This window comes from Bombina bombina, chromosome 2 (genome assembly GCF_027579735.1).
Source record: "Bombina bombina isolate aBomBom1 chromosome 2, aBomBom1.pri, whole genome shotgun sequence".
Lineage (NCBI taxonomy): Eukaryota > Metazoa > Chordata > Amphibia > Anura > Bombinatoridae > Bombina > Bombina bombina.
Window position 1 is genome coordinate 1,024,416,544 of NC_069500.1, and position 27,016 is coordinate 1,024,443,559.

Here is a 27,016-nt window from a genome sequence, read left to right on the forward strand (position 1 = left end):
GCTGCTTAGATGCCTGAGATACAGGCTTCTAAGCAGCATGCCCCCTCCTCCTATACTTAACATTGTTAAGTATAAATAAAGTTGCGCGGTGACCTCATCACGTCATTGCGCGTGACGTCACCGCGCATCATGTGAAGCCCCGGCGATGCCTGTCACTCTACAGGCATGATCGCCGGGGTAGGAGCGGTTAGAGGCCCCCAGGTCTCCCTCAAGGTGGGAGAGTGCTCATGACGGCTCTGAGCCGTCATTAGCACCAGAGTGAGAAACTCTGTGACGGCTCTGAGCCGTCATTAGCACTCAAAGGGTTAAAATATTCTCTATGTAGGGACAGTTCTGCTCAGACAAAACCTGAAGTATTATTAAAGTCAAAATTACATTTTCATTATTCAGACAGAGCAAAAACTTTCCAATTAACTATCATTTAAAATTGTGTACATCAGCTCATCATTGTGTGCATCAGCTCCTACTAAGCATACATAAGAGTTAATGGTGTATACGTATATGTGTCGGTGGTTTGTTAATGGCTGTCACATGATACAGGGACAAGGAAATAGAAAGACATTTAAAAAAAAATTTTTTTTAAAAATAATCAGTCATTGTCTTTTTATTATGCATTTGTTGATTATGCAATTCTGCTGTATATAATCGTCCTTTAAAGAGATTACAGATTGCAGGAGTGCTTTTGTTCTTTAGGATGTGAAAGAGACATTGTACAGCAAAAATTATAAGATCTTATCTGTTACGTCATTTTTGTACTACTCACTGTGGAACTCAGTAAGGCATTATGACTGTAGTGACTTACATCAGTCATAAGTAGAGTATTTTTTTAGCAAGACTATAATGGTGTTTGAGTGCATTTTCAAGTGAACAGAAATCTAACTCTGGTCAGTCTTGGCTTTTGACCTTACAGGTTAAAGACTAGCAAGCATATTTTCAAAACTATTGGATCTTCTTCCAAGACAATAGTACAATGGATTTTTGTTTTTGTTTTTTTGTTTTTTGCCCATATACATACATAGATAGATAGATATACATACATAATTAATATTATTCAGTAGTACTGGGTACAGAGATAGGGGTATACAATGGCAAGGATTTGTGGTAAGATACAAAACATAAAAGAAAACACAAATCTAGTATAGTTTTTATAGAACATTCCTGTAAAAGATTACATTTCAGAATAGATCTCATTCTGTCAAAGGAATGCCAAAAATCTATAATAACTTCAGACTTGTGTCTTTTCCCCATTGGCCATGGTTCCTCAGGTGATCCAAATAAGAGCTGCTGTTCTAACTCTAGCCTGGTTCTTCTGACAGAACATTATGAGCTTCAGCCTCAGACTTCGATCCTTCTGTCATAAGACCTACTCATTGCAAGTTTTTTTACCAAAAGATTATGAAGCTTTAGTTTTTTTTTTCTGATATGATGGTTAATTTTTTGATAGCTTGTAAGTCAGTAACTACTGTGGCTTATTACTGTTTCTGTGCTGTTTTGGGAAATTTAAATGAGGAAATTATTTGTTGGACATCTCTTCTATTCCAGAAATATTGGTATTTCTCCAAACTAGTATAGGACTAGAATTAGGTTATTTTTGGTATAGAAACATCATCCCTTTGAACCCTTATTAACTTTTTATGACCACTTTCGGGGGACTTGGTTGTGCTAGACAAGTCTATTCTGTTCCTTTTAGATGTCATATCTGTTCGGAAATGCTATTTTTAGGATTTACATTCTAGTTTCTTCTTGGGATAACGGTTCTTACCTGATTGTGTTAATTTTATCTAATATTATGTGGTCAGAATTAGTATTGGGGGGAAAAAGTCTGAATACCAGTTTTTCTTTATACCTGTGTTGTTCATTACACAGGAATATAACACCTTTATGGGTTAGTCATCATGAAGTTTTTGTGTAACAGCTATAAAAGGCAGCACATTAGTATTTCATGTGCATATTCAGTTTAATTTTTTTGTTCCATTGCAGACAATATTTGCTATGAGAATCTTGCATACATCTTTTTTCTCAGATCTATTCTTGAACAAGTGTGAGGCAAAAATTATCTTCACTATCAAAATATTACCATATAGAGATAAACCTAAAATTTAGTATCCCTCAGAAACTTGTATTTGAATCAATGCGTTACTGCTCCATTATACATTGCTAGGGATTTACTTCCTCAGCCCCTAGAGATCTGACTGTATGGGAAGCAAGATGGAAGGCAGGGTTACATGGACAGAGACCTATGACAGTACATTATAAATCTTTTCTAGACTTCCTGACACTACGTAAGACCCACAACATCTTAGCATGGGAAAGAGACTTCGGATGCACTATAGAACCGAAGAGATGGGAAACGGCTATTGCACTAACTAGGTCAGCGATACATTCTGTTACACTGTTTGAGCTTTATTACAAACTACTGACTAAATGGCATTGGGTACCTACCAGACTGTGCAGACTCTCCAACACTAACTCAGACTTGTATTGGAGGGGATGTGGGAATAGGGGAGATGATATACATATATAGTGGGGCTGCCCACACATACAAGTTCTTTAGATTGCTGTTCTGGACCTATGTTTGAAGCTGGGCCTCCCAGTAGTTAGGAGCCCTGAGATATGCCTGCTACATCTAGAACTTCCTAAAAGTACTAAAGCGGAAAAACACCTATTCGTATACATCATGATGGCAACCAAACTATCTCTAAAGAGACACTGGAAGCAGCAAGTGGTCCCTCCGACACACAAGGTATTAGAAATAGTTGACTATATTAGAAGTATGGAGGAAGCAGTGTCAATAAATAGAGGTACCTTAGACTTTTACTCAAAGGTCTGGGAACCCTGGAACTCCCTTCATACAAAACCGAAAATACAGCGGGGATCACCCTGCACTTACACACTAGGTACTTTTGAGAGATTCCCAACTCCTTTTTTTTTTTCTCTCCTCTCTCTCTTCGTCTTATCTTCACTCTGGTCCTGGCCTTTCCCTTCCTGCCCCCACCCTTCCATGCTCCCCATCTGCCTTCCAAGCAATATACAGATTTGACATCACTGTAAATCTCTTGTCATACGTAATGGTTATATAATGTTTGCTCTTAATTTAGTCACTTATGTACTGATCTTTAATGTGGATTATGTTTACAGTGACTGGACGCAGTACTTGTTGAACTATTCATAGAATAAGTAATTAATCTATTAAATGCTGCAATAAAAGAAAAAACGGGCATATATCATGATGGACTTTGATAACTGGACAACTGTTTCTTTGTAAATCTGTAAAATGGAAAAATAATTACTACCTTGTCTAGTTTTACAGTTTATTTCTTGTTTCATGTAACAAAGATATATTTTGCCTTAAATAAAGATTATTTAAAATAAAATATTACCATATAAAGACTTCATCTTTAAGAACTATTTAGCTTTTGCATATGGCTTTTGATGGGTTTTTGACTGAATCTCAATCGCTCTTTCTTTTCCTTTCTTTATTATATTTAGAGAAAGTTCTTGTGCCATTGTTTAATGTCCTCTTTTCTCTTGTTAAGTGTATCCAGTCCACGGATCATCCATTACTTATGGGATATTCTCCTTCCCAACAGGAAGTTGCAAGAGGATCACCCACAGCAGAGCTGCTATATAGCTCCTCCCCTCACTGCCATATCCAGTCATTCTCTTGCAACTCTCAACTAAGATGGAGGTCGTAAGAGGACTGTGGTGTTTTAGACTTAGTTTATTTCTTCAATCAAAAGTTTGTTATTTTTAAATGGTACCGGAGTGTACTGTTTATCTCAGGCAGTATTTGGAAGAAGAATCTGCCTGCGTTTTCTATGATCTTAGCAGAAGTAACTAAGATCCTTTGCTGTTCTCACATATTCTGAGGAGTGAGGTAACTTCAGAGGGGGAATAGCGTGCAGGTTTTCCTGCAATAAGGTATGTGCAGTTAAAATATTTTTCTAGGGATGGAATTTGCTAGAAAATGCTGCTGATACCGAAGTAATGTAAGTAAAGCCTTAAATGCAGTGATAGCGACTGGTATCAGGCTTATTAATAGAGATACATACTCTTATAAAAGTGTATTTTAAAACGTTTGCTGGCATGTTTAATCGTTTTTTATATATGTTTGGTGATAAAACTTATTGGGGCCTAGTTTTTTCCACATGGCTGGCTTGAATTTTGCCTAGAAACAGTTCCTGGAGGCTTTCCACTGTTGTAATATGAGTGGGAGGGGCCTTTTTTAGTGCTTTTCTGTGCAGATAAAAATACTGACAGAGACATTCAGCTTCCCTCTGCATGATACAGGACATCTCTGAAGGGCTCAAAAGGCTTCAAAGTCGTGTTTGAGGAGGGTAACAATCACAGTAGACTATGGCAGTTGTTGTGACTGTGTTTAAAAAACGTTTTTGTCATTTATTATTCTGTTTTTGTTATTAAGGGGTTAATCATCCATTTGCAAGTGGGTGCAATGCTCTGCTGACTTGTTACATACACTGTAAAAATTTCGTTAGTGTAACTGCCTTTTTTCAAATTTGGACAAAATTTGTGTTTCTTAAAGGCGCAGTAACGTTTTTTATATTGCTTGTAAACTTGTTTTAAGTGTTTTCCAAGCTTGCTAGTCTCATTGCTAGTCTGTTTAAACATGTCTGATACAGAGGAACCTACTTGTTCATTATGTTTGAAAGCCATGGTGGAGCCCCATAGGAGAATGTGTACTAAATGTATTGATTTCACCTTAAACAGTAAAGATCAGTCTTTATCTATAAAAGAATTATCACCAGAGGGTTCTGTCGAGGGGCAAGTTATGCCGACTAACTCTCCCCACGTGTCAGACCCTTCGCCTCCCGCTCAGGGGACGCACGCTAATATGGCGCCAATTACATCAGGGACGCCCATAGCGATTACCTTGCAGGACATGGCTGCAATCATGAATAATACCCTGTCAGAGGTATTATCTAGATTGCCTGAATTAAGAGGCAAGCGCGATAGCTCTGGGGTTAGGAGAGATACAGAGCGCGCAAATGCTGTAAGAGCCATGTCTGATACTGCGTCACAGTATGCAGAACATGAGGACGGAGAGCTTCATTCTGTGGGTGACATCTCTGACTCGGGGAAACCTGATTCAGAGATTTCTAATTTTAAATTTAAGCTTGAGATCCTCTGTGTATTGCTTGGGGATGTATTAGCTTCTCTAAATGACTATAGCACAGTTGCAATTCCAGAGAAATTGTGTAGGCTGGATAGATACTATGCGGTGCCGGTGTGTACTGACGTTTTTCCTATACCTAAATGGCTTACAGAAATTATTAGCAAGGAGTGGGATAGACCCGGTGTGCCCTTTTCCCCACCTCCTATATTTAGAAAAATGTTTCCAATAGACGCCACTACACGGGACTTATGGCAGACGGTCCCTAAGGTGGAGGGAGCAGTTTCTACTTTAGCAAAGCGTACTACTATCCCGGTTGAGGACAGTTGTGCTTTTTCAGATCCAATGGATAAAAATTTGGAGGGTTACCTTAAGAAAATGTTTATTCAACAAGGTTTAATTTTGCAGCCCCTTGCATGCATTGCGCCTGTCACTGCTGCGGCGGCATTCTCGTTTGAGGCCCTGGAAGAGGCCATCCATACAGCTCCATTGGAGGAAATTATTGACAAGCTTAGAACGCTTAAGCTAACTAACTCATTTGTTTCTGATGCCATTGTTCATTTGACTAAACTAACGGCTAAGAATTCCGGATTCGCCATCCAGGCGCGTAGGGCGCTATGGCTTAAATCCTGGTCAGCTGACGTGACTTCAAAGTCAGACCTTATTCGGGCCTGGCTTGAAGGAAATTATTGCTGACATTACTGGAGGCAAGGGTCATACCCTTCCTCAGGACAGGGCCAAATCAAAGGCCAAACAGTCTAATTTTTCTGCCTTTCGAAATTTCAAGGCAGGAGCAGCATCAACTTCCTCCGCTTCAAAACAAGAGGGAACTGTTGCTCATTCCAGACAGGCCTGGAAACCTAACCAGTCCTGGAACAAGGGCAAGCAGGCCAGAAAACCTGCTGCTGCCCCCAAGACAGCATGAAGGAACGGCCCCCTATCCGGAAACGGATCTAGTGGGGGGCAGACTTTCTCTCTTCGCCCAGGCGTGGGCAAGAGATGTTCAGGATCCCTGGGCGTTGGAGATCATATCTCAGGGATATCTTCTAGACTTCAAAGCTTCTCCTCCACAAGGGAGATTTCATCTTTCAAGGTTATCAGCAAACCAGATAAAGAAAGAGGCATTCCTAAGCTGTGTGCAAGACCTCCTAGTAATGGGAGTGATCCATCCAGTTCCGCGGATGGAACAGGGACAGGGGTTTTATTCAAATCTGTTTGTGGTTCCCAAGAAAGAGGGAACCTTCAGACCAATCTTGGATCTAAAGATCTTAAACCAATTCCTCAGAGTTCCATCATTCAAAATGGAAACTATTCGGACCATCCTACCCATGATCCAAGAGGGTCAGTACATGACCACAGTGGACTTAAAGGATGCCTACCTTCACATACCGATTCACAAAGATCATCATCGGTTCCTAAGGTTTGCCTTTCTAGACAGGCATTACTAATTTGTAGCTCTTCCCTTCGGGTTGGCCACAACCCCGAGAATCTTTACAAAGGTTCTGGGCTCATTTCTGGCGGTTCTAAGACCACGAGGCATAGCGGTGGCTCCGTATCTAGACAACATCCTGATACAGGCGTCAAGCTTTCAAATTGCCAAGTCTCATACAGAGATAGTTCTGGCATTTCTGAGGTCGCATGGGTGGAAAGTGAACATGGAAAAGAGTTCTCTATCCCCACTCACAAGAGTCACCTTCCTAGGGACTCTTATAGATTCTGTAGAGATGAAAATTTACCTGACGGAGTCCAGGTTATTAAAACTTCTAAATGCTTGCCGTGTCCTTCATTCCATTCCACGTCCGTCAGTGGCTCAGTGCATGGAAGTAATCGGCTTAATGGTAGCGGCAATGGACATAGTGCCATTTGCGCGCCTGCATCTCAGATCGCTGCAATTATGCATGCTAAGTCAGTGCAATGGGGATTACTCAGATTTGTCCCCTCTACTAAATCTGGATCAAGAGACCAGAGATTCTCTTCTCTGGTGGCTATCTCGGGTCCATCTGTCCATGGGTATGACCTTTCGCAGGCCAGATTGGACGATTGTAACAACAGATGCCAGCCTTCTAGGTTGGGGCGCAGTCTGGAACTCCATGAAGGCTCAGGGATCGTGGACTCTGGAGGAGAAACTCCTCCCAATAAATATTCTGGAGTTAAGAGTAATATTCAATGCTCTTCTAGCTTGGCCTCAGCAACCCTGAGGTTCATCAGATTTCAGTCGGACAACATCACGACTGTGGCTTACATCAACCATCAAGGGGGATCCAGGAGTTCCCTAGTGCTGGGCAGAGTCTCACTCTTGCCATCTGTCAGCGATCCACATCCCAGGCGTAGAGAACTGGGAGGCGGATTTTCTAAGTCGTCAGACTTTTCATCCGGGGGAGTGGGAACTCCATCCGGAGGTGTTTGCTCAACTGATCCATCGTTGGGGCAAACCAGAACTGGATCTCATGGCGTCTCGCCAGAACGCCAAGCTTCCTTGTTACGGATCCAGGTCCAGGGACCCGGGAGCGACGCTGATAGATGCTCTAGCAGCTCCTTGGTTCTTCAACCTGGCTTATGTGTTTCCACCGTTTCCTCTGCTCCCTCGACTGATTGCCAAAATCAAGCAGGAGAGAGCATCAGTGATTCTGATAGCGCCTGCGTGGCCACGCAGGACCTGGTATGCAGACCTAGTGGACATGTCATCCTTTCCACCATGGATTCTGCCTCTGAGGCAGGACCTTCTAATACAAGGTCCTTTCAATCATCCAAATCTAATTTCTCTGAGACTGACTGCATGGAGATTGAACGCTTGATCCTATCAAGGCGTGGCTTCTCCGAGTCAGTCATTGATACCTTAATACAGGCTCGGAAGTCTGTCACCAGGAAAATCTACCATAAGATATGGCGTAAATATCTTTATTGGTGTGAATCCAAGAATTACTCATGGAGTAAGGTTAGGATTCCTAGGATATTGTCCTTTCTCCAAGAGGGTTTGGACAAAGGATTATCAGCTAGTTCTTTAAAAGGACAGATTTCTGCTCTGTCTATTCTTTTGCACAAGCGTCTGGCAGAGGTTCCAGACGTCCAGGCTTTTTGTCAGGCTTTGGTTAGAATTAAGCCTGTGTTTAAAACTGTTGCTCCCCCGTGGAGCTTAAACTTGGTTCTTAAAGTTCTTCAAGGAGTTCCGTTTGAACCCCTTCATTCCATTGATATTAAACTTTTATCTTGGAAAGTTCTGTTTTTGATGGCTATTTCCTCGGCTCGAAGAGTCTGTGAGCTATCTGCCTTACAATGTGATTCTCCTTATCTGATTTTTCATGCAAATAAGGTAGTTCTGCGTACCAAACCTGGGTTTTTACCTAAGGTGGTTTCTAACAAGAATATCAATCAAGAGATTGTTGTTCCATCATTGTGTCCTAATCCTTCTTCGAAGAAGGAACGTCTCTTACATAATCTGGACGTAGTCCGTGCCTTGAAGTTTTACTTACAAGCTACTAAAGATTTTCGCCAAACATCTTCCCTGTTTGTCGTTTACTCTGGACAGAGGAGAGGTCAAAAAGCTTCGGCAACCTCTCTTTCCTTTTGGCTTCGGAGCATAATTCGCTTAGCCTATGAGACTGCTGGACAGCAGCCCCCTGAAAGGATTACAGCTCATTCTACTAGAGCTGTGGCTTCCACCTGGGCCTTTAAAAATGAGGCCTCTGTTGAACAGATTTGCAGGGCCGCGACTTGGTCTTCGCTTCACACTTTTTCAAAATTTTACAAATTTGATACTTTTGCTTCTTCGGAGGCTGTTTTTGGGAGAAAGGTTCTTCAGGCAGTGGTTCCTTCCGCTTAATCTCTGCCTTGTCCCTCCCATCATCCGTGTACTTTAGCTTTGGTATTGGTATCCCATAAGTAATGGATGATCCGTGGACTGGATACACTTAACAAGAGAAAACTTAATTTATGCTTACCTGATAAATTTATTTCTCTTGTAGTGTATCCAATCCACGGCCCGCCCTGTCATTTTAAGGCAGGTCTAAAATTTAATTAAACTACAGTCACCACTGCACCCTATGGTTTCTCCTTTCTCTGTTTGTTTCGGTCGAATGACTGGATATGACAGTTGGGGGAGGAGCTATATAGCAGCTCTGCTGTGGGTGATCCTCTTGCAACTTCCTGTTGGGAAGGAGAATATCCCATAAGTAATGGATGATCCGTGGACTGGATACACTACAAGAGAAATACATTTATCATGTAAGCATAAATTATGTTTTTTTTTAATGCATATTTATTTTCAATTGTAGGCATGTGATGTGGATCTTCATTTGTTTCTCCCTGACTGTCATACAAGTAAATATTCACTCCTTACGTTAGTAAAAGATTGTCATACAAACAAAGTCAGTCCGGACTCGTGCAACTCAGCTGAGAATCACAGTGGCCAAAAAACTTGCAAGCCAAAATGGAGAAATTTGACAAAAGCAGAGTAAGTTTCATTAAATTATCTGGTTGTCTTTATTTCATTGTATATTTCTGTTCAATTTGCCAGTGAATAAATCAGACATATGCCAGATATTTATTGTTTAGACTAATTAACATCCTATTCCTTTTCTTTGTGTAGGGCTGGCTGGGTGGAATGCTGGACAGTCCCATGCATCTCTCTAATCATTGATTATACCTGGCATCCAATCTATCCACAGAAAGAAGATGAGCAGCTGAAGCAGTCATGTAGGTGTCCATTTTATTATGTCTGCACAAGTGTAAATGAAAACAAATTCCTGTTGGGGCTGCTCTACACATGTTTAGATTGTCTATGGACTCTGACCTTCTAAATAAACAAAAAAAAAATATATATACTAAAGCTTATTATTTTATGTCCCTTGTTTATAGTGTCTGAAATGGAAGAATCTATGTTGTCCATGTTGAGACCCTCTCAGAAACCATCAGAAAAAGTTATTTCCCCTACAACTTCCAACAGACATCCAGTGGATCCCTCAGAATTGCCACCCGATAAGCTACATGTGGAGCTGGAACTCTCCCCTGATTCACAAGTGAATTTATATGGTCCTCTGTTAAACACATTTCTATCAATTAAGGTATACAATTTGAACTTCCTTTAGTCATTTACATTTAAAGAAACACAGCCTTAAAACAACTTAATTATAAAGTTTTCTTACTTTTATTGTGGTAAATTCTGTTACAATTGGGAAGGTCTGCTGAATGCTTCTTTTTTTATTAAGTGGAGAAACATTATTTAGTGCATTTAAAGTCATAAATCCAATTTCACTTACTAAAGAAATCAGTTCACCCGTTAATAATCAATACAACAGTGCTCAGATTTTGTAATAAAAGAACACCACAAAATAAAGGATTGTAGTGTCTAAACTTCCATTATAGGTTGCTTGAATATACAGATTTTTAGTACGTTGAAGTGCATTATTTACTACTTTTTCTCCTTGACCTCTCTGTTACTTTTTTATACTGTCAAACACCCCATCCTGCTGAACACACCCCATTGCCTTGCAAGATACTGTCCTATCATGGATTGAGTCTTACCTTACCTTATCTTACCTTAGTCTAACTGTTCTTTAAGGTCTCCATCTTTGTTGCCACCTCACCACTTTCCCACTATATGTTGGTGCACCACCTAACCTCTGTCATGGTCCTCCAGCTCTTCTCAATCTACTCATAAGCTCATTTGGGTTCCAAAACCTTCTCTATGCTGAGAACACTCAAATCTGTAATTCTTTCTCCAACTTACCCCTCATCCTTTTAAATCCTAACATTTCTTCATCAATGACAACCTACCTCTTCAAATTCAGCTTATCTAAGATTTAGTTTTTACTGATTCCCCCATCTGTCAGCATACCAGCATAGGAAATCATCATCACCGTTGACAATTTAATTATAATTTATCCCATGTATTCTGCTTTGGTGTGTTACCTAATCCCACCCTTTCCTTAACCCCCACAAATCTTGGCATCTTCTAGGGGACATTGTCCAAATTAATCCATTCCTTACTCCAGACACCACAGGAATTCTGGTCCACTCACTCATCGTATTACTTTACTATAGAAATAACTTTTTAACTAGTTTACTATAGACTCAATTTTAATCTGTTCAAAGTGATACTGCTAGACTTATCTATGTCACCCACTCTTTCTTTTCTGCTGTTCTTTTATTCCAGTAACTACATTGACTTCCTATAATCTCCAAGATCAGAATTCTAATCCTGACCTGCTAAGCCCTCCATAAATACCACTACTAACTATGTCTGTTGTCTCATATGCATCTTAGCTCCTCCCATTACCACCTCCCTCTTCTATCTTCAGTACTTCCCTTGTGCTGCACCTAGTATGTGGAACTGTTTGCCTCTCTCCCATTTTTCAGAGTTTTAAATTTACTCTCAAAACGGGCATCTTCAGAGCAAAATACCCACTGACCTCACAAAGTTTTTTTTTTTATATATAGTTGTTTTTTATTGGGTTTTCAACAGTATAAGAGAAAAGAAAAAAAAAAAAAAAACATACAATAGCATTAAACCAACAGTGAGCATGACAGGAATCATATACAATTACAAACAGAGCTGGTGGATAAAATAAACTCCTCGAGTCCAGTAGTCGAGTATGCAGTCCATGTGAGAATTAGTCCCTTTATCTGTGCATAAAGGTAGGTGACACAAGAAGATATAGTTTCAGAAATATTACTCATTTCTATAAGTGGACTGTCATTTGTAAATAATAGTGAAGACAGTATGGCTGACCAAGCCTCTGCTTAGCAACCTTGTCTGGCGTAGACAAAGAATTACATTGAAAAACCACCAAAAATTAAAATACTTAAATCCCAATAAATCAACTAAGGAAAAAGGAGAAAAAATAATAACAATAACAGAATAAATTACAATATCGATAAATAGACCTTGTGCACTCGGGTGAGGAGACGGGCATCGCAATGGCTCTGAATAAGCTTGAACGAGAAATTAATGGGGAGGTATTTATATGGTCAACCTACCATGAGCTTAACTGGGTGTTGATCAGTTGGGCTAACTATGGTTTATATCTATCTAGCTCCCAGAGGAGTAACATGTTCTCATAGAAATCTAATTTGCCGATTTGAAGGTAATGGAATCTTTCTAATATCAAGTCAGAGTTGACCAGTTTCTTCCATTCGCTAATAGTGGGGATTTTAGTGGATTTCCAACATCTGGGAATCATTTGTTTCGCAGTGTTTACCAAAATGTAGAATAGTTGTCTACGGATTTTACATGTTATTTGGGGGGAGTCGTGTAGAAGGGCCGTTTCTATGCTTGGGAGGAGTTGTGTGGCAAGAACAGCGTTAATTTCTCGGAAAACTGCTGTCCAGAAGTTTCTTATGGGCACACAGTCCCACCATATATGAGCCATACTTCCAGGTTGACTACAGCCTCTCCAGCATGCATCTGAGCTGCTTCTAAAGATACGCTTAATTTTGGTTGGGGTGAGATACCAGCGGGTGAAAATTTTTATGTTTGTTTCCTTTGCTCTTGAGGAATGTGCGGAGTGTGATAGATTTTCGAATCTATTATGCCAGTCTGCTTTACTTGTGGTTGTGTCTAGCTCCCTGTCCCATCCTGCGGTGTATAAGGGTAAGCTTGGGAACCTATTTTCCAACACTAGTTTATATAGAGTGGAAACAGATCTAAGAGCCTTTAGGTCACTCAAGCAATATTGCTCGAATTTTGTTAAGGGTCGCAAGAAGTCAGCTTTTTGTTTGTGTGTGAGTATGAAATGTCTCGCTTGATGATAGTTGAACCAGGAGGTAAAGAAGGGGAGAGAGAGGGAATCTACTTGTTGTTTTGACATTAACTTATTATTATCTAGCAAGGTATGAATCCGTATTAAAGGGTCTTGGGGTGTGTGTAAACCCCTTTCCTGTATGAGTCCTGGTGGGAATTCCGGGTTAGACAACAGGCTTGTGAGTGGAGAGTATTTTGAGGAAATTTTTGGGAGCGCCTTGAGAATAAATCGCCAGTCCCTCCACGTCTCGTTAGAGATGGAGGACGTTGATATTTTATGGTTCCCAATGCTTGAGAGTTCCAGCATTTGCTACCTAGGTGTTTTGTGTCTGCCATGTAAGTTTCTATCTGCACCCAGCCCTTAGGTTGGGTCCCATTAGAGCTACACCATTCCAACACCCGTTGAAGAGATATTGCTAATTTATATGAGTGGAGGTGAGGTACCCCCAGCCCACCTAGGTCTGGGGCTTTATAAATCGTGCTTTTATTAATGCGTGGTGGCCTGCGCCTCCATATGTAGTCATTCAGTATTTTTTGCAAGATGTCAATTTCTCTAGAGATGTGTTGGGTTGGTACTGTCTGAAGTATGTACAGAGCTTTGGGTAGTAGGACCATTTTTGCTGCCTGAATTCTCCCTAACCACGAAATATTCTTTAAAAGCCAAGAAGAAGTCAGGGATTGGAACTCATTGATGAGTTCATCATAGTTAGATTTACGCGTTAGTTGGCTGTCAGGCGTCAGGTAAATTCCCAGGTATTTAAGGCGACTGGTTTGTACCTTCAGGGGACAAAGGGCTCTAATGTCCTCTAGCATCCGTTGGGGGATCATAACCGGTAAGAATTCTGATTTTGTCATGTTAATGGAAAAATTGGAAACCTCACCAAAAGAGGAAAGTTCCGACATCACATGTGTGATAGAGTTGAGAGGGTCCGTCAGTGTCAGTAAAAGGTCATCTGCATAAATGGTAGTTTTGTGTTGTTTAGATCCTACTGTTATTCCTTTAATAAGCAAGTTCTCCCTAATTCTAATTGCAAGGGGCTCAAGGGATATTATGAAAAGCAGCGGGGAAAGGGGACAGCCTTGCCTTGACCCGTTCCTTATTTCAAAGGCTTCAGAGAAAGTCCCATTTACCCTGACCTACGCTGTGGGATTAGTGTAAAGGGCCATAATTTTTTGAATGAATCGATTTGGGAAATTAAAACGTCCTAAAGTCGTCTGTAAGTAAGTCCAGTCAAGTCTGTCAAATGCCTTCTCGGCGTCAGTGGACAAAAAAAGGGCTGGTGTTTCGCTCTTAGATACAAATTCTATAAGGTTAAGCACTTTCACGGTGTTGTCTTTAGCCTCTCTATTGGGTACAAAACCTGATTGATCCTGATGGATTATTTGTGGAAGAATTTGGTTTATGCGCGTGGCCAAAATTTTAGCATACAGTTTTAAATCAGTGTTAAGGAGGGAGATAGGTCTGAAATTGGCAGGGTTATCAGGCACCTTGCCTGGTTTCTCTAGTACTGAGATATGTGCTTGTAGCATAGTGTCAGGGAATGTGGAGCTATCCGCTATCTGGTTAAATAAAGAGGTTAAATGTGGGACCAAGTATTTTGAAAAGGTTTTATAGTATAAACCTGAAAACCCGTCCGGGCCCGGAGCTTTATTAGGTTTTAGGGTATGGATTGCATCCAGCACCTCCCTAGAAGAAATTGGTTTATCCAGGAATTCTCTTTGTTCTTCACTTAGCTGGGGTAGTTGTATGCTAGATAGATATTGGTGACATACTTGGTTATGAGATGTGGCTGTCCTGTCTGGGAATAGGTTGTATAACTTATGATAGAAAGATTGGAATGCTTCAGCAATTTTGTGGGTGTCCTCAAGGTGTTTCCCCGATTTGTTTTTTATTGAGTGAATATATGTCTTTTGTTGTCTGTGTTTTAAGGCTCTTGCTAGCCATTTCCCTGCCTTATTACCCTCTCTGTAAAATGTTTGCTGGAAAGACAATAGTTGTCTCTGAGAATCTATGTGCAGGAGATTATTTAATTGGTCACGCTTACAGGTTAGGTCGGCCATGATTTCGGTGTTTTCTGGGGATTGTTTGTGGAGGTAGTCTAAATCTGCAATTTCTTTAGCTAAAAAGGAAAGCTCTTCTCTCCTTTTTTTTTTCAAATAAGCTTTGACTTTGATGAGTTCTCCTCTTATTGTGCTTTTATGTGCTTCCCATAATATGGGATGGGATATATCCGGTGTGTTATTTATGGTGAAATAGGATTTAATGAGTTTAGCCAAGCGTTTTACTTGCTGTTTCCCCTTGAGAAGTGACTCATCTAGCCTCCATTGATAGGGCGTAAGTGGGGCTGAGGGCCAGGCTATGTCGCACGAGACCAGTGAGTGATCTGACCATGTAGTGTGCCTAATCTCAGCTGTTTTCAAGAAAGATAAAGAGAGATGATCAATGAAAATGTAATCCAGCCTAGAGTAGCATTTATTTGGGGATGAGAAAAAGGTGAAATCTGACTTCAGGGGATTTATGTATCTCCAAGTGTCGTGGACCCCTAACAATTTGAGGTTTTTCCATATGTTTTGCATACGCGGGATTTTTTGCCTGGTACAAGGGTTGGAGCAATCTATGTGCGGGTCTAGGGGAACATTTAGGTCTCCTGCTATAAACAGAGAGCCTTTGGTTTGTGCTAGAATGGAGTTTGTGATAGTATGGATAAATTTGCTTTGAAATCTATTAGGTGCATATAAGTTTACCAAGGTGATAGGTTTGCCATAAAGAAGACCCGTCACGCATAGGAACCTGCCCTCTTTATCATGCTCTACGTGAAGTTTGCTAAAAGCCACTGACTTATGGATTAAAATGCTTACCCCATTGATTTTCTTGGTTGGGTGGGTACTATGAAAATGTTGCGGGTAGTTAGATGAGAAAAACTTGGGTATATGTTTGGTTTTAAAATGTGTCTCCTGAAGCATCAGGATATGACCTCCCTTCCTAGATAAATCTAGCAATGCCATCCTACGTTTGTTTGGACAGTTCAGCCCTTTCGCATTTTGGGTTAAGATAGTGAGGGTCTGATCTAGTGTTTTATGTGGAGTAACCATTTTTAGATTTGAGGGAGCCATAACTAGACATTACCTCCATGCTCTGCCCACCTTCCCACTCCAAGTGCACTTGTATACGCCGATGGTCCATTGCATTCTCGATAACGAAGAAATAAGAAAACAAGAAATAAAAAAGAATTAACAAACAAATACAATAACATTTTACCCCTTTCCTAAGTGAAAGGGTAGAGTACATCATTTTACCTAAAGGAGAATTTATCTCCCATCTGACTGAGAACATATATGTCACAACATTAGACTTACAACAATATGATAGTACAACCTTCAGAATTTAACTACTGGGCTGCATGCTAAAGGATGAACAGCAAGGTCTAAATGTTGAGATGGCCGATAGGCCCCTGAAAATGAGAGGGTGAGAACACATGTAAACATATAACAACTTTCATATAAGGCTAATTGGAGAACAAAAATCTCTAAACTCTAAACAACCTAATGTAGGCATAACATTATTAACTTGGTTGTCCTGGATCGTCAGCTATCTCGTGACAGTCCTGTGACGATTATCCCCCAAGAAAGGGAGAGCTAGCTTTGACCTGAATACAATACTGTAGTAAATGAAAAGCAGAAAAAAGGATATAGCCTAAATGGCTCATGGGCTTGCTCTTTCAAGTAAGGAGTTTTGGCTGCCCACATTCATTTTGCGTGTTTTTCTTTGTTGCACCTGCTGCCATTCTTGCCTCTGTGGGAGGGAGTTATTTCTAGGCCTCAGATTGTGTTGATCCAGTGTGTCTTGTAACTTCTCTATCTCTGGAGGAATAATGTCCAAGGCCCTGCAGATCTGGCTGACATCTCCTGGGTTGGTGCATATGAATCTCTTTCCTTGCCAGGGTATGATTAATTGAAAGGGGAACCCCCATCGATATGGGATGTTGGACTTCCTGAGAAGAGTGGTGAAGGGTTTAAGTTCCCTTCTTTTGAGGAGAGTTCTCTGTGATAAGTCTGTGAAAAATTGAAGATCAGCATTTTCATATTTGACAGGTTGCTGGTCTCGAGCTAGCTTCATTAGTTCTTCTTTAACTTGGAAATTTGTGACTCGCACAATTATATCCCTAGGAGGTTGCGAATCTAAAGGCTTTGGTCGTAGCGCCCTATGGGCCCTGTCAATATCAATTTTTATGGGTGATTCTGTTTGTTTCAGTGAGTTGAACAAGTCTTGCAAGTATTGCTCTAGGCCAGAGGGAGGGATGGATTCAGGGACACCTCTGATTCTGATATTATGTCTTCTGTTCCGATTTTTAGCGTCATCTATTTTGTCTTCCAGGCCTAGTACGGTGTCATTTTGTTTTATGGATAGTAGTATGAAGGTCCGAGATTGCTGAAGAGTGAGCGTCCAGTGTATTTTCAGCTGCTTCCACTCTGTGCCCTATATCTGAAATTTCTTTCTTTAGCTCACTTATTTCCTCTTTGATACACTGCTTGACCTGTGACACCAGTGCAGAAAAGTCCTTTTTCGAGGGCAGCGAGTCAAACAGGGCTTTGGGTACTGTAATGGAGTCAGCTGTGGTTTCAGAATCTGAGTCTGAGGAATAGAAAGCTGCGGCAGAATCCTGATCCTCGGCGGGATTGAGGTTTGTAGATTTGGCCTCCGCTGCTTTAAAAAAAGCGTTAACTGAGGGGGTCACGTGGCTCCTCTGCTTTTGTGTCGCACCTTTTTTATTAGATTTTTTGGTAGACATGTTTACCCTGAATAGAAACAAAGACACTGTTTGAGCGTACCCTTTGTGATAGGTATTGCCTGATAGAAGTCAGATGCGTGATGTGTGCTTTGGGCAAAGCTTGTAGAAGCAGCTACAGATGTGGCCTTAAAAAACTGCTATGAATGTATAGAGAGACCTCTCCATATGAAAAGCTGTAAAGCGTGCTTCCTGTCTTGCAGCCAAGTGTAACTTCAATTATTTTGAGACAGTACATAAGATTAGAATGTGTTGGCACCATAAACATATAAACACAGGTATTTCAGGAGCGATTATGTTTGCATGACATTTTAGATCCCCAGTAGAAAATCAAGTAGAGCTGTACAGCGTGTATACATTGTATAGTGCTGCGTCATTTCAAGCTTCTTTGGCCCTGTTTAGCCGTGTATGCTAGGGGAAATCTTAGGAAACCTTGCCGTTGCATTGCAGTATTTTTCCAAAACACTCCTCTCTCTCTTTGAATGAATCTTGTCCCAAGAGATTAAATTTAGTCCCCCTTATATTTGGGCCTCTGCTCTGTGCGTGTAAGTTGCGTTATGGATTATAGGGCGCCACTCAAATAGGTGACCATGTCGGGGCAAGTAGGTAAATGTCCGTTATAGGATTAATCCAGATCTCTTACCCGCAGCCTGAATCCTCGTTGTAGTCGGATGTGGTTGTGTGCGGCGGCAAGGGCTGCAGCTGGACCCTGCGGTGCTTAGGCCTGTTCCGTTGCGCGGCGTATCACCTGCTGTGAAGTATAGCACCGGTAAAGTTTTGGCCTCACATTTGATTCTTCTCTCTATTATGGTGCTGGACAGCACTTTTGGGCCAAACTTTTCCCCCGGTTATGAGAGAAAAACGTTGCTCAGTCAGAAAGGGCTCAGGAGCACACTCAAGCCGCGGCCATTTCCCTGGCTGGCTCGCTCCGCCCCCCAACCTCACAAAGTTTTTATTTCACGTTATTGCAGGTTAGGAAGTGCCCCCTACGGGAAGTTTGCATTGGTGCAACTTTGCCATTTTTTACTTTTATGCTTATTTCCCAAATTAAAAATTCCTCATCTTTTTCTGGCCTAGAGACAGCACTCGCTTACTGTCTCCGACTAACACTTAGATTGTAATCTCTCTATGGAACAATATCTTCTAACTCTTGTGTCCCAGTCTGCTTTTTCCTATGTTGTTTATATTTATTGTACCCTCTGTATAGAGCTGCAGAATCTGACATATTACAGATAAAATTGATATTAATAACTAACATCAAATAGTGGACCTAAATCAGAGAGAAAAGGGGCGACTCATAGTGAAATCTGTAAGGTATTGGAACAAGCAACAAGTGGTCAAAGATCAGTATAGAGTGAGTGCACCTATGAAAATGTATTTGTTATAGCGCTCAAAACCCTACAAAGTGACAGTAGTTCCTTCAAACTTCTGTCTTAGGCAAAGATAAAAAGTGAACAGGGTGAGGGGAGCTGGTGTGTGGTAAATGTCACATTAAAATCGAAGAATTATATAATTAGACGACAAACTAATTAGTCAATAAAATATGCGACTATTATATGTTAAATTAAAATACATTTATTTAAAAAATATACATAAAAAACATTGGTATAGAGCTCTAATACCATATATATTGTCGTATGATAGATAATGTACAATACAATGAATAAAACAATTTTTCTCCAACATTGGTGTGTCCGGTCCACGGCGTCATCCATAACTTGTGGGAATATCTCTTCCCCAACAGGAAATGGCAAAGAGTACAGCAAAAGCTGTCCATATAGTCCCTCCTAGGCTCCGCCCACCCCAGTCATTCTCTTTGCCGTTGCACAGGCAACATCTCCACGGAGATGGTTAAGAGTATGTGGTGTTTAGTTGTAGTTTTTTATTCTACTATCAAGAGTTTGTTATTTTAAAATAGTGCTGGTATGTACTATTTACTCTGAAACAGAAAAAGATGATGAGTTCTGTTTGTGAGAGGAATATGATTTTAGCAGCAGTAACTAAAATCGTTTGCTGTTTCCACATAGGACTGTTGAGATGAAGTAACTTCAGTTGGGGGAAACAGTTAGCAGACTTTTCTGCTTAAGGTATGACTAGCCATATTTCTAACAAGACTGTGTAATGCTGGAAGGCTGTCATTTCCCCTCATGGGGACCGGTAAGCCATTTTCTTAGTCTCAAACAGAATAAAGGGCTTAATATGGGCTATAAAACTGGTAGACACTTTTATGGGCAAGATCGATTGCTTTATTTGGGCATTTTATACACCTTAATGTTGAAATTCACACTAATAAACTTTGGGGAACGTTTTTTAACGTCAGGCACTGATTTAGACACCTTTCCAGTCAGGAAGGGCCTTCCCTGTAGTAGGCTGAGCCTCATTTTCTCGCCATTACTGCGCAGTTACTTTTGAGAGCAAGACATGCAGCTGCATGTTTGTGGATCTGAAAGTAGTTGAAAAGGTTCCTAGAAGGCTTCATTTGGTATCGTATTCCCCCCTGGGTTTGGTAAAGTCGCAGCAAAGGCTGTAGCTGGGACTGTAGAGGGGTTAAAACTGTAACCTGCTCCGGTTTCTTCATTTTAAGGGTTAAAGGTCTGAAATTTGGGGTGCAATGCTTTGATTGCTTTATTTGGTAAAATTTGAACAATTCCTTCATAGTTTTTCACATATTCAGTAATAAAGTGTGCCCTGTTTAAAATTTAAAGAGACAGTAACGTTTTTGTTTTAAAACGGTTTTTGTACTTTATTGACAAGTTTAAGCCTGTTTAACATGTCTGTGCCTTCAGATAAGCTATGTTCTATATGTATGAAAGCCAATGTGTCTCCCCCTTCAAAATTGTGTGATAATTGTGCCATAGCGTCCAAACAAAGTAAGGACAGTACTGCCACAGATAGTAAAGTTGCCCAAGATGATTCATCAGATGAAGGGAGTAGACATAGTTCTACATCATCTCCTTCTGTGTCTACGCCAGTTTTGCCCACGCAGGAGGCCCCTAGTACTTCTAGCGCGCCAATGCTTATTACTATGCAACAATTGACGGCAGTAATGGATAACTCCATAGCAAATATTTTATCCAAAATGCCTGCATATCAGAGAAAGCGCGATTGCTCTGTTTTAAACACTGTAGAGCAGGAGGGCGCTGATGATAATTGCTCTGTCATACCCTCACACCAATCTGAAGGGGCCATGAGGGAGGTTTTGTCAGATGGGGAAATTTCAGATTCAGGTAGAATTTCTCAACAGGCAGAACCTGATGTTGTGACATTTAAATTTAAATTAGAGCATCTCCGCGCACTGCTTAAGGAGGTGTTATCTACTCTGGATGATTGTGACAACCTGGTCATTCCAGAAAAATTGTGTAAGATGGACAAGTTCCTAGAGGTTCCGGTGCACCCCGACGCTTTTCCTATACCCAAGCGGGTGGCGGACATAGTGAATAAGGAGTGGGAGAAGCCCGGCATACCTTTTGTTCCCCCTCCTATATTTAAGAAATTATTTCCTATGGTCGACCCCAGAAAGGACTTATGGCAGACAGTCCCTAAGGTCGAGGGGGCAGTTTCTACACTAAACAAGCGCACTACTATTCCTATCGAGGATAATTGTGCTTTCAAAGATCCTATGGATAAAAAATTGGAGGGTTTGCTTAAAAAGATTTTTGTACAGCAAGGTTACCTCCTGCAACCCATTTCGTGCATTGTTCCTGTCACTACAGCAGCGTGGTTCTGGTTCGAGGAACTAGAAAAGTCGCTCAGTAGAGAGACTCCGTATGAGGAGGTTATGGACAGAGTTCACGCACTAAAGTTGGCTAATTCTTTTATTTTAGATGCCGCTTTGCAATTAGCTAGATTAGCGGTGAAAAATTCAGGGTTTGCAATTGTGGTGCGCAGAGCGCTTTGGCTAAAGTCTTGGTCAGCGGATGTATCTTCCAAGACAAAATTGCTTAATATCCCCTTCAAGGGTAAAACTCTCTTTGGGCCAGAATTGAAAGAGATTATCTCAGACATCACTGGGGGAAAGGGCCACGCCCTCCCACAAGATAGGCCTTTCAAAGCCAAGAATAAGTCTAATTTTCGTTCCTTTCGCAATTTCAGGAACGGACCGGCCTCCAACTCTGCATCCTCTAAACAAGAGGGTAATGCTTCGCAAACCAAACCAGCTTGGAAACCGATGCAAGGCTGGAACAAGGGTAAGCAGGCCAAGAAGCCTGCTGCTGCTAACAAAACAGCATGAAGGAGTAGCCCCCGATCCGGGACCGGATCTAGTAGGGGGCAGACTCTCTCTCTCTTTGCTCAGGCTTGGGCAAGAGATGTTCAGGATCGTTGGGCACTAGAAATAGTTTCTCAGGGTTATCTTCTGGAATTCAAGGAACTACCCCCAAGGGGAAGGTTCCACATGTCTCACTTATCTTCAAACCAAATAAAGAGACAGGCATTCTTACATTGTGTAGAAGACCTGTTAAAAATGGGAGTGATACACCCAGTTCCAACCGTGGAACAAGGAATGGGGTTTTTACTCAAATCTGTTTGTAGTTCCCAAAAAAGAGGGAACTTTCAGACCAATCCTGGATTTAAAGATCCTAAACAAATTTCTCAGAGTGCCATCGTTCAAAATGGAAACCATTCGAACGATTTTACCTACAATCCAGGAGGGTCAATTTATGACTACAGTGGATCTAAAGGATGCGTATCTACATATTCCTATCCACAAAGATCATCATCACTTCCTAAGGTTCGCCTTTCTGGACAAACATTACCAGTTTGTGGCTCTCCCATTCGGGTTAGCCACTGCTCCAAGGATTTTCACAAAGGTACTCGGGTCCCTTCTAGCCGTTCTAAGACCAAGGGGCGTTGCAGTGGCACCTTACTTGGAAAACATTCTAATACAAGCGTCGTCTCTTTCAAAGGCAAAGGCTCACACAGACATCGTTCTGGCCTTTCTCAGATCTCACGGATGGAAAGTGAACATAGAAAAAAGTTCCCTGTCTCCGTCGACAAGAGTTCCTTTCTTGGGAACAATAATATATTCTTTAGAAATGAAGATTTTCCTGACAGAAGTCAGAAAGTCAAAACTTCTAAACGCTTGTCAAGTTCTTCATTCTGTTCCACGTCCTTCCATAGCTCAGTGCATGGAAGTAGTAGGGTTGATGGTTGCAGCAATGGACATAGTTCCTTTTGCGTGAATTCATCTAAGACCATTACAACTGTGCATGCTGAAACAGTGGAATGGGGACTATTCAGACTTGTCTCCAGTGATTCAAGTAGATCAGAAGACCAGAGACTCACTCCGTTGGTGGCTAACCCTGGACCACCTGTCCCAGGGAATGAGTTTCAGCAGACCAGAGTGGGTCATCGTCCCGACCGACGCCAGTCTAGTGGGCTGGGGCGCGGTCTGGGATTCCCTGAAAGCTCAGGGGCTATGGTCTCGGGAAGAGTCTCTTCTCCCGATAAACATTCTGGAACTGAGAGCGATATTCAATGCTCTCAGGGCTTGGCCTCAACTAGCAAAGGCCAGATTCATAAGATTCCAATCAGACAACATGACGACTGTTGCTTACATCAATCATCAGGGGGGAACAAGGAGTTCCCTGGCGATGAGAGAAGTGACCAAAATCATAAAATGGGCGGAGGATCACTCCTGCCACCTATCTGCGATCCACATCCCAGGAGTGGAAAACTGGGAGGCGGATTATCTGAGTCGTCGGACATTCCATCCGGGGGAGTGGGAACTCCACCCGGAGATCTTTGCCCAGTTGACCCAATTATGGGGCATTCCAGACATGGATCTGATGGCGTCTCGTCAGAACTTCAAGGTTCCTTGCTACGGGTCCAGATCCAGGGATCCCAAGGCGACTCTAGTGGATGCATTAGTAGAGCCTTGGACCTTCAACCTAGCTTATGTGTTTCCACCGTTTCCTCTCATTCCCAGGCTGGTAGCCAGGATCAAGCAAGAGAGGGCCTCGGTGATCTTGATAGCTCCTGCGTGGCCACGCAGGACTTGGTATGCAGACCTGGTGAATATGTCATCGGCTCCACCATGGAAGCTACCTTTGAGACAGGATCTTCTTGTACAGGGTCCATTCGAACATCCAAATCTAGTCTCTCTCCAGCTGACGGCTTGGAAATTGAACGCTTGATTCTATCTAAGCGTGGGTTTTCGGATTCCGTGATAGATACTCTGGTACAAGCCAGAAAACCGGTAACTAGAAAAATTTACCATAAAATATGGAAAAGATATATCTGTTGGTGTGAATCCAAGGGATTCTCATGGAGTAAGATCAAAATTCCTAAGATCCTTTCCTTTCTCCAAGAAGGTTTGGATAAGGGATTATCAGCGAGTTCTCTAAAGGGACAGATTTCTGCTTTATCTGTCTTGTTACACAAACGACTGGCAGCTGTGCCAGATGTTCAAGCATTTGTTCAGGCTTTGGTTAGGATCAAGCCTGTTTACAGACCCTTGACTCCTCCCTGGAGTCTAAATCTAGTTCTTTCAGTTCTCCAAGGGGTTCCGTTTGAACCTTTACATTCCATAGATATTAAGTTGTTATCTTGGAAAGTTTTGTTTTTAGTTGCTATTTCTTCTGCTAGAAGAGTTTCTGAGTTATCTGCTCTGCAGTGTACTCCGCCCTATCTGGTGTTCCATTCAGATAAGGTTGTTTTGCGTACTAAGCCTGGTTTTCTTCCAAAAGTTGTTTCCAACAAGAATATTAACCAGGAGATAGTTGTGCCTTCTTTGTGTCCGAATCCAGTTTCAAAGAAGGAACGTTTGTTACACAATTTGGATGTAGTCCGTGCTTTAAAATTCTATTTAGAAGCTACAAAAGATTTCAGACAAACATCTTCTCTGTTTGTCGTCTATTCTGGTAAAAGGAGAGGTCAAAAGGCTACTTCTACCTCTCTTTCCTTTTGGCTTAAAAGCATCATCCGATTGGCTTACGAGACTGCCGGACGGCAGCCTCCTGAAAAAATCACAGCTCACTCTACTAGGGCTGTGGCTTCCACATGGGCCTTCAAGAACGAGGCTTCTGTTGATCAGATATGTAAGGCAGCGACTTGGTCTTCCCTGCACACTTTTGCCAAATTCTACAAATTTGATACTTTTGCTTCTTCGGAGGCTATTTTTGGGAGAAAGGTTTTGCAAGCCGTGGTGCCTTCTGTTTAGGTAACCTGATTGGCTCCCTCCCTTCATCCGTGTCCTAAAGCTTTGGTATTGGTTCCCACAAGTTATGGATGACGCCGTGGACCGGACACACCAATGTTGGAGAAAACAGAATTTATGCTTACCTGATAAATTACTTTCTCTAACGGTGTGTCCGGTCCACGGCCCGCCCTGGTTTTTTAATCAGGTTTGATGAATTTATTTCTTTAACTACAGTCACCACGGCACCCTATAGTTTCTCCTGTTTTTCTCCTGTCCGTCGGTCGAATGACTGAGGTGGGCGGAGCCTAGGAGGGACTATATGGACAGCTTTTGCTGTACTCTTTGCCATTTCCTGTTGGGGAAGAGATATTCCCACAAGTTATGGATGACGCCGTGGTCCGGACACACCGTTGGAGAAAGTAATTTATCAGGTAAGCATAAATTCTGTTTTCTTAAATACAGAACTAATATATAAGTACAGGATTAATATATAAGTACAGGATTTGCTGGGTGTTATACAATATGTGTAAAAATATATATATATATATATATATTTTTTTATTTTTTTTCAAATAGAGACAGTTGATATTTTAGAAGGTCTCGTGTATCAATACGGTATCTTATGTTTTGAAAGTCTTAATATAATCATCCGTATTTACAACTCTAAGATGAACTTAGGGGTATGTTAGCTTCTGTGGGACTAACCCAGGTACTCACGTTTAGAGGAGAAGTCCAGAGTTACTAGGCCCCTTTTTTTTTTTTCTTTGGGCTTAGGTAACTTTTTCAAAGTACCGTGAACAATACGTGTTATTGGTTAAAAGTGCTCAGCCTTTATGTTGAAAAAAACGGAAAGTTAAGAGGGCAACTTTTGCGTGCTTTACGTTGTAGTGATGAAGACTTTTGTTAGTGTGTATCAAGAGGTTTATGAATCGTTACAATGTCTCTTTTAAAAGGTTGCAGATAAACACCTTTATGAGGTTAGCTGGATACAATGTCTTTTTAAAAGGATGTGGCTAAATATCTCCTTGAGGTTTGCTGGAATGCTGATTAGATGGACAGATGTCCGTTGGTCTATGAGACTGTATACCCTGCTTTGTGGTTGGAGCTTTTCGTAACTCTCGAAAAGGGTTTGCTGGAGTCTCCAAAAGACTTGTAGGATGCGGCTAAATACCTCCTTACAGTATACAGTACTAATACAATCCACTTCCGAGATGCAGATGAACAGGAAGTGTTTTTAATGTCACTTCCTGTTCATCTGCATCTCGGAAGTGAGTACCTGGGTTAGTCCCACATAATTCTAACAGAAGAAGCTAACATACCACTAAGTTCATCTTAGAGTTGTAAATACAGATGATTATATTAAGACTTTCAAAACATAAGATACCGTATTGATACACGAGACCTTCTCAAATATCAACTGTCTCTATTTGAAGAAAAAAAATAAAAAAAAATATATATTTTTTTTTACACGTATTGTATGATAACACCCAGCAAATCCTGTACTTATATATTAATCCTGTACTTATATATTAGTTCTGTATTTAAGAAAAATTGTTTTATTCATTGTATTGTACACTATCTATCATACGACAATATATATGGTATTAGATCTCTATACCAATGTTTTTTATGTATATTTTTTAAATAAATGTATTTTAATTTAACATATAATAGTCGCATATTTTATTGACTAATTAGTTTGTCGTCTAATTATATAATTCTTCGATTTTAATGTGACATTTAACACAAACAAGCAAAAAGTGAAATATAACTCATAATTTTTGATGGCACTTGTGAAAACAGGTGCAAACGAGCAGGCTGACGCTTGCAGTAGCTTACTGGATACTTTCCCAGTATCAAAGCGAGATTTGAAAGACAGTATCCAAACAATTTGAATATTGAGAAATAGGCTATATAAGGGAATCACTAATGCTGTGATCAGCATAGAACTTGTAAAAAAAAGTACAGACACCTCCGTATAAGTGAAATAAAAACAAATTATTTAATGTTTGCAACGCGTTTCTCGACCTAATACAACGGTTGTTTCATCAGGCAAAGGTAACAGTGTATCTTTTAGTGTCCCTATCTCCCAAGCATTATTATTTAGTTTTTTGGCGCAGCCAACAAAGGAATGTTGGCTGCGCGAGGCGGCCAAAGGAATGTTGGCTGCGCAAGGCGGCCAAAGGAATGTTGGCTGCGCGAGGCAGCCAAAAAAATCCTAA

General features: G+C 41.1%; 1 protein-coding gene across 8 annotated transcripts in view; it reads left to right on the top strand.

Annotated features, from left to right (window-relative positions):
• Positions 1–27,016, top strand: part of BLTP1 (bridge-like lipid transfer protein family member 1) — a 1,044,923-nt gene that overhangs the window by 367,567 nt on the left and 650,340 nt on the right. For all 8 annotated transcript variants that reach the window (XM_053703615.1, XM_053703613.1, XM_053703617.1 and 5 more), the window contains 3 exons: positions 9,403–9,581; positions 9,717–9,823; positions 9,986–10,191. In XM_053703615.1, coding sequence (XP_053559590.1) covers positions 9,403–9,581; positions 9,717–9,823; positions 9,986–10,191 — 492 coding nt within the window. The remainder of the gene's footprint in view (positions 1–9,402; positions 9,582–9,716; positions 9,824–9,985; positions 10,192–27,016) is intronic.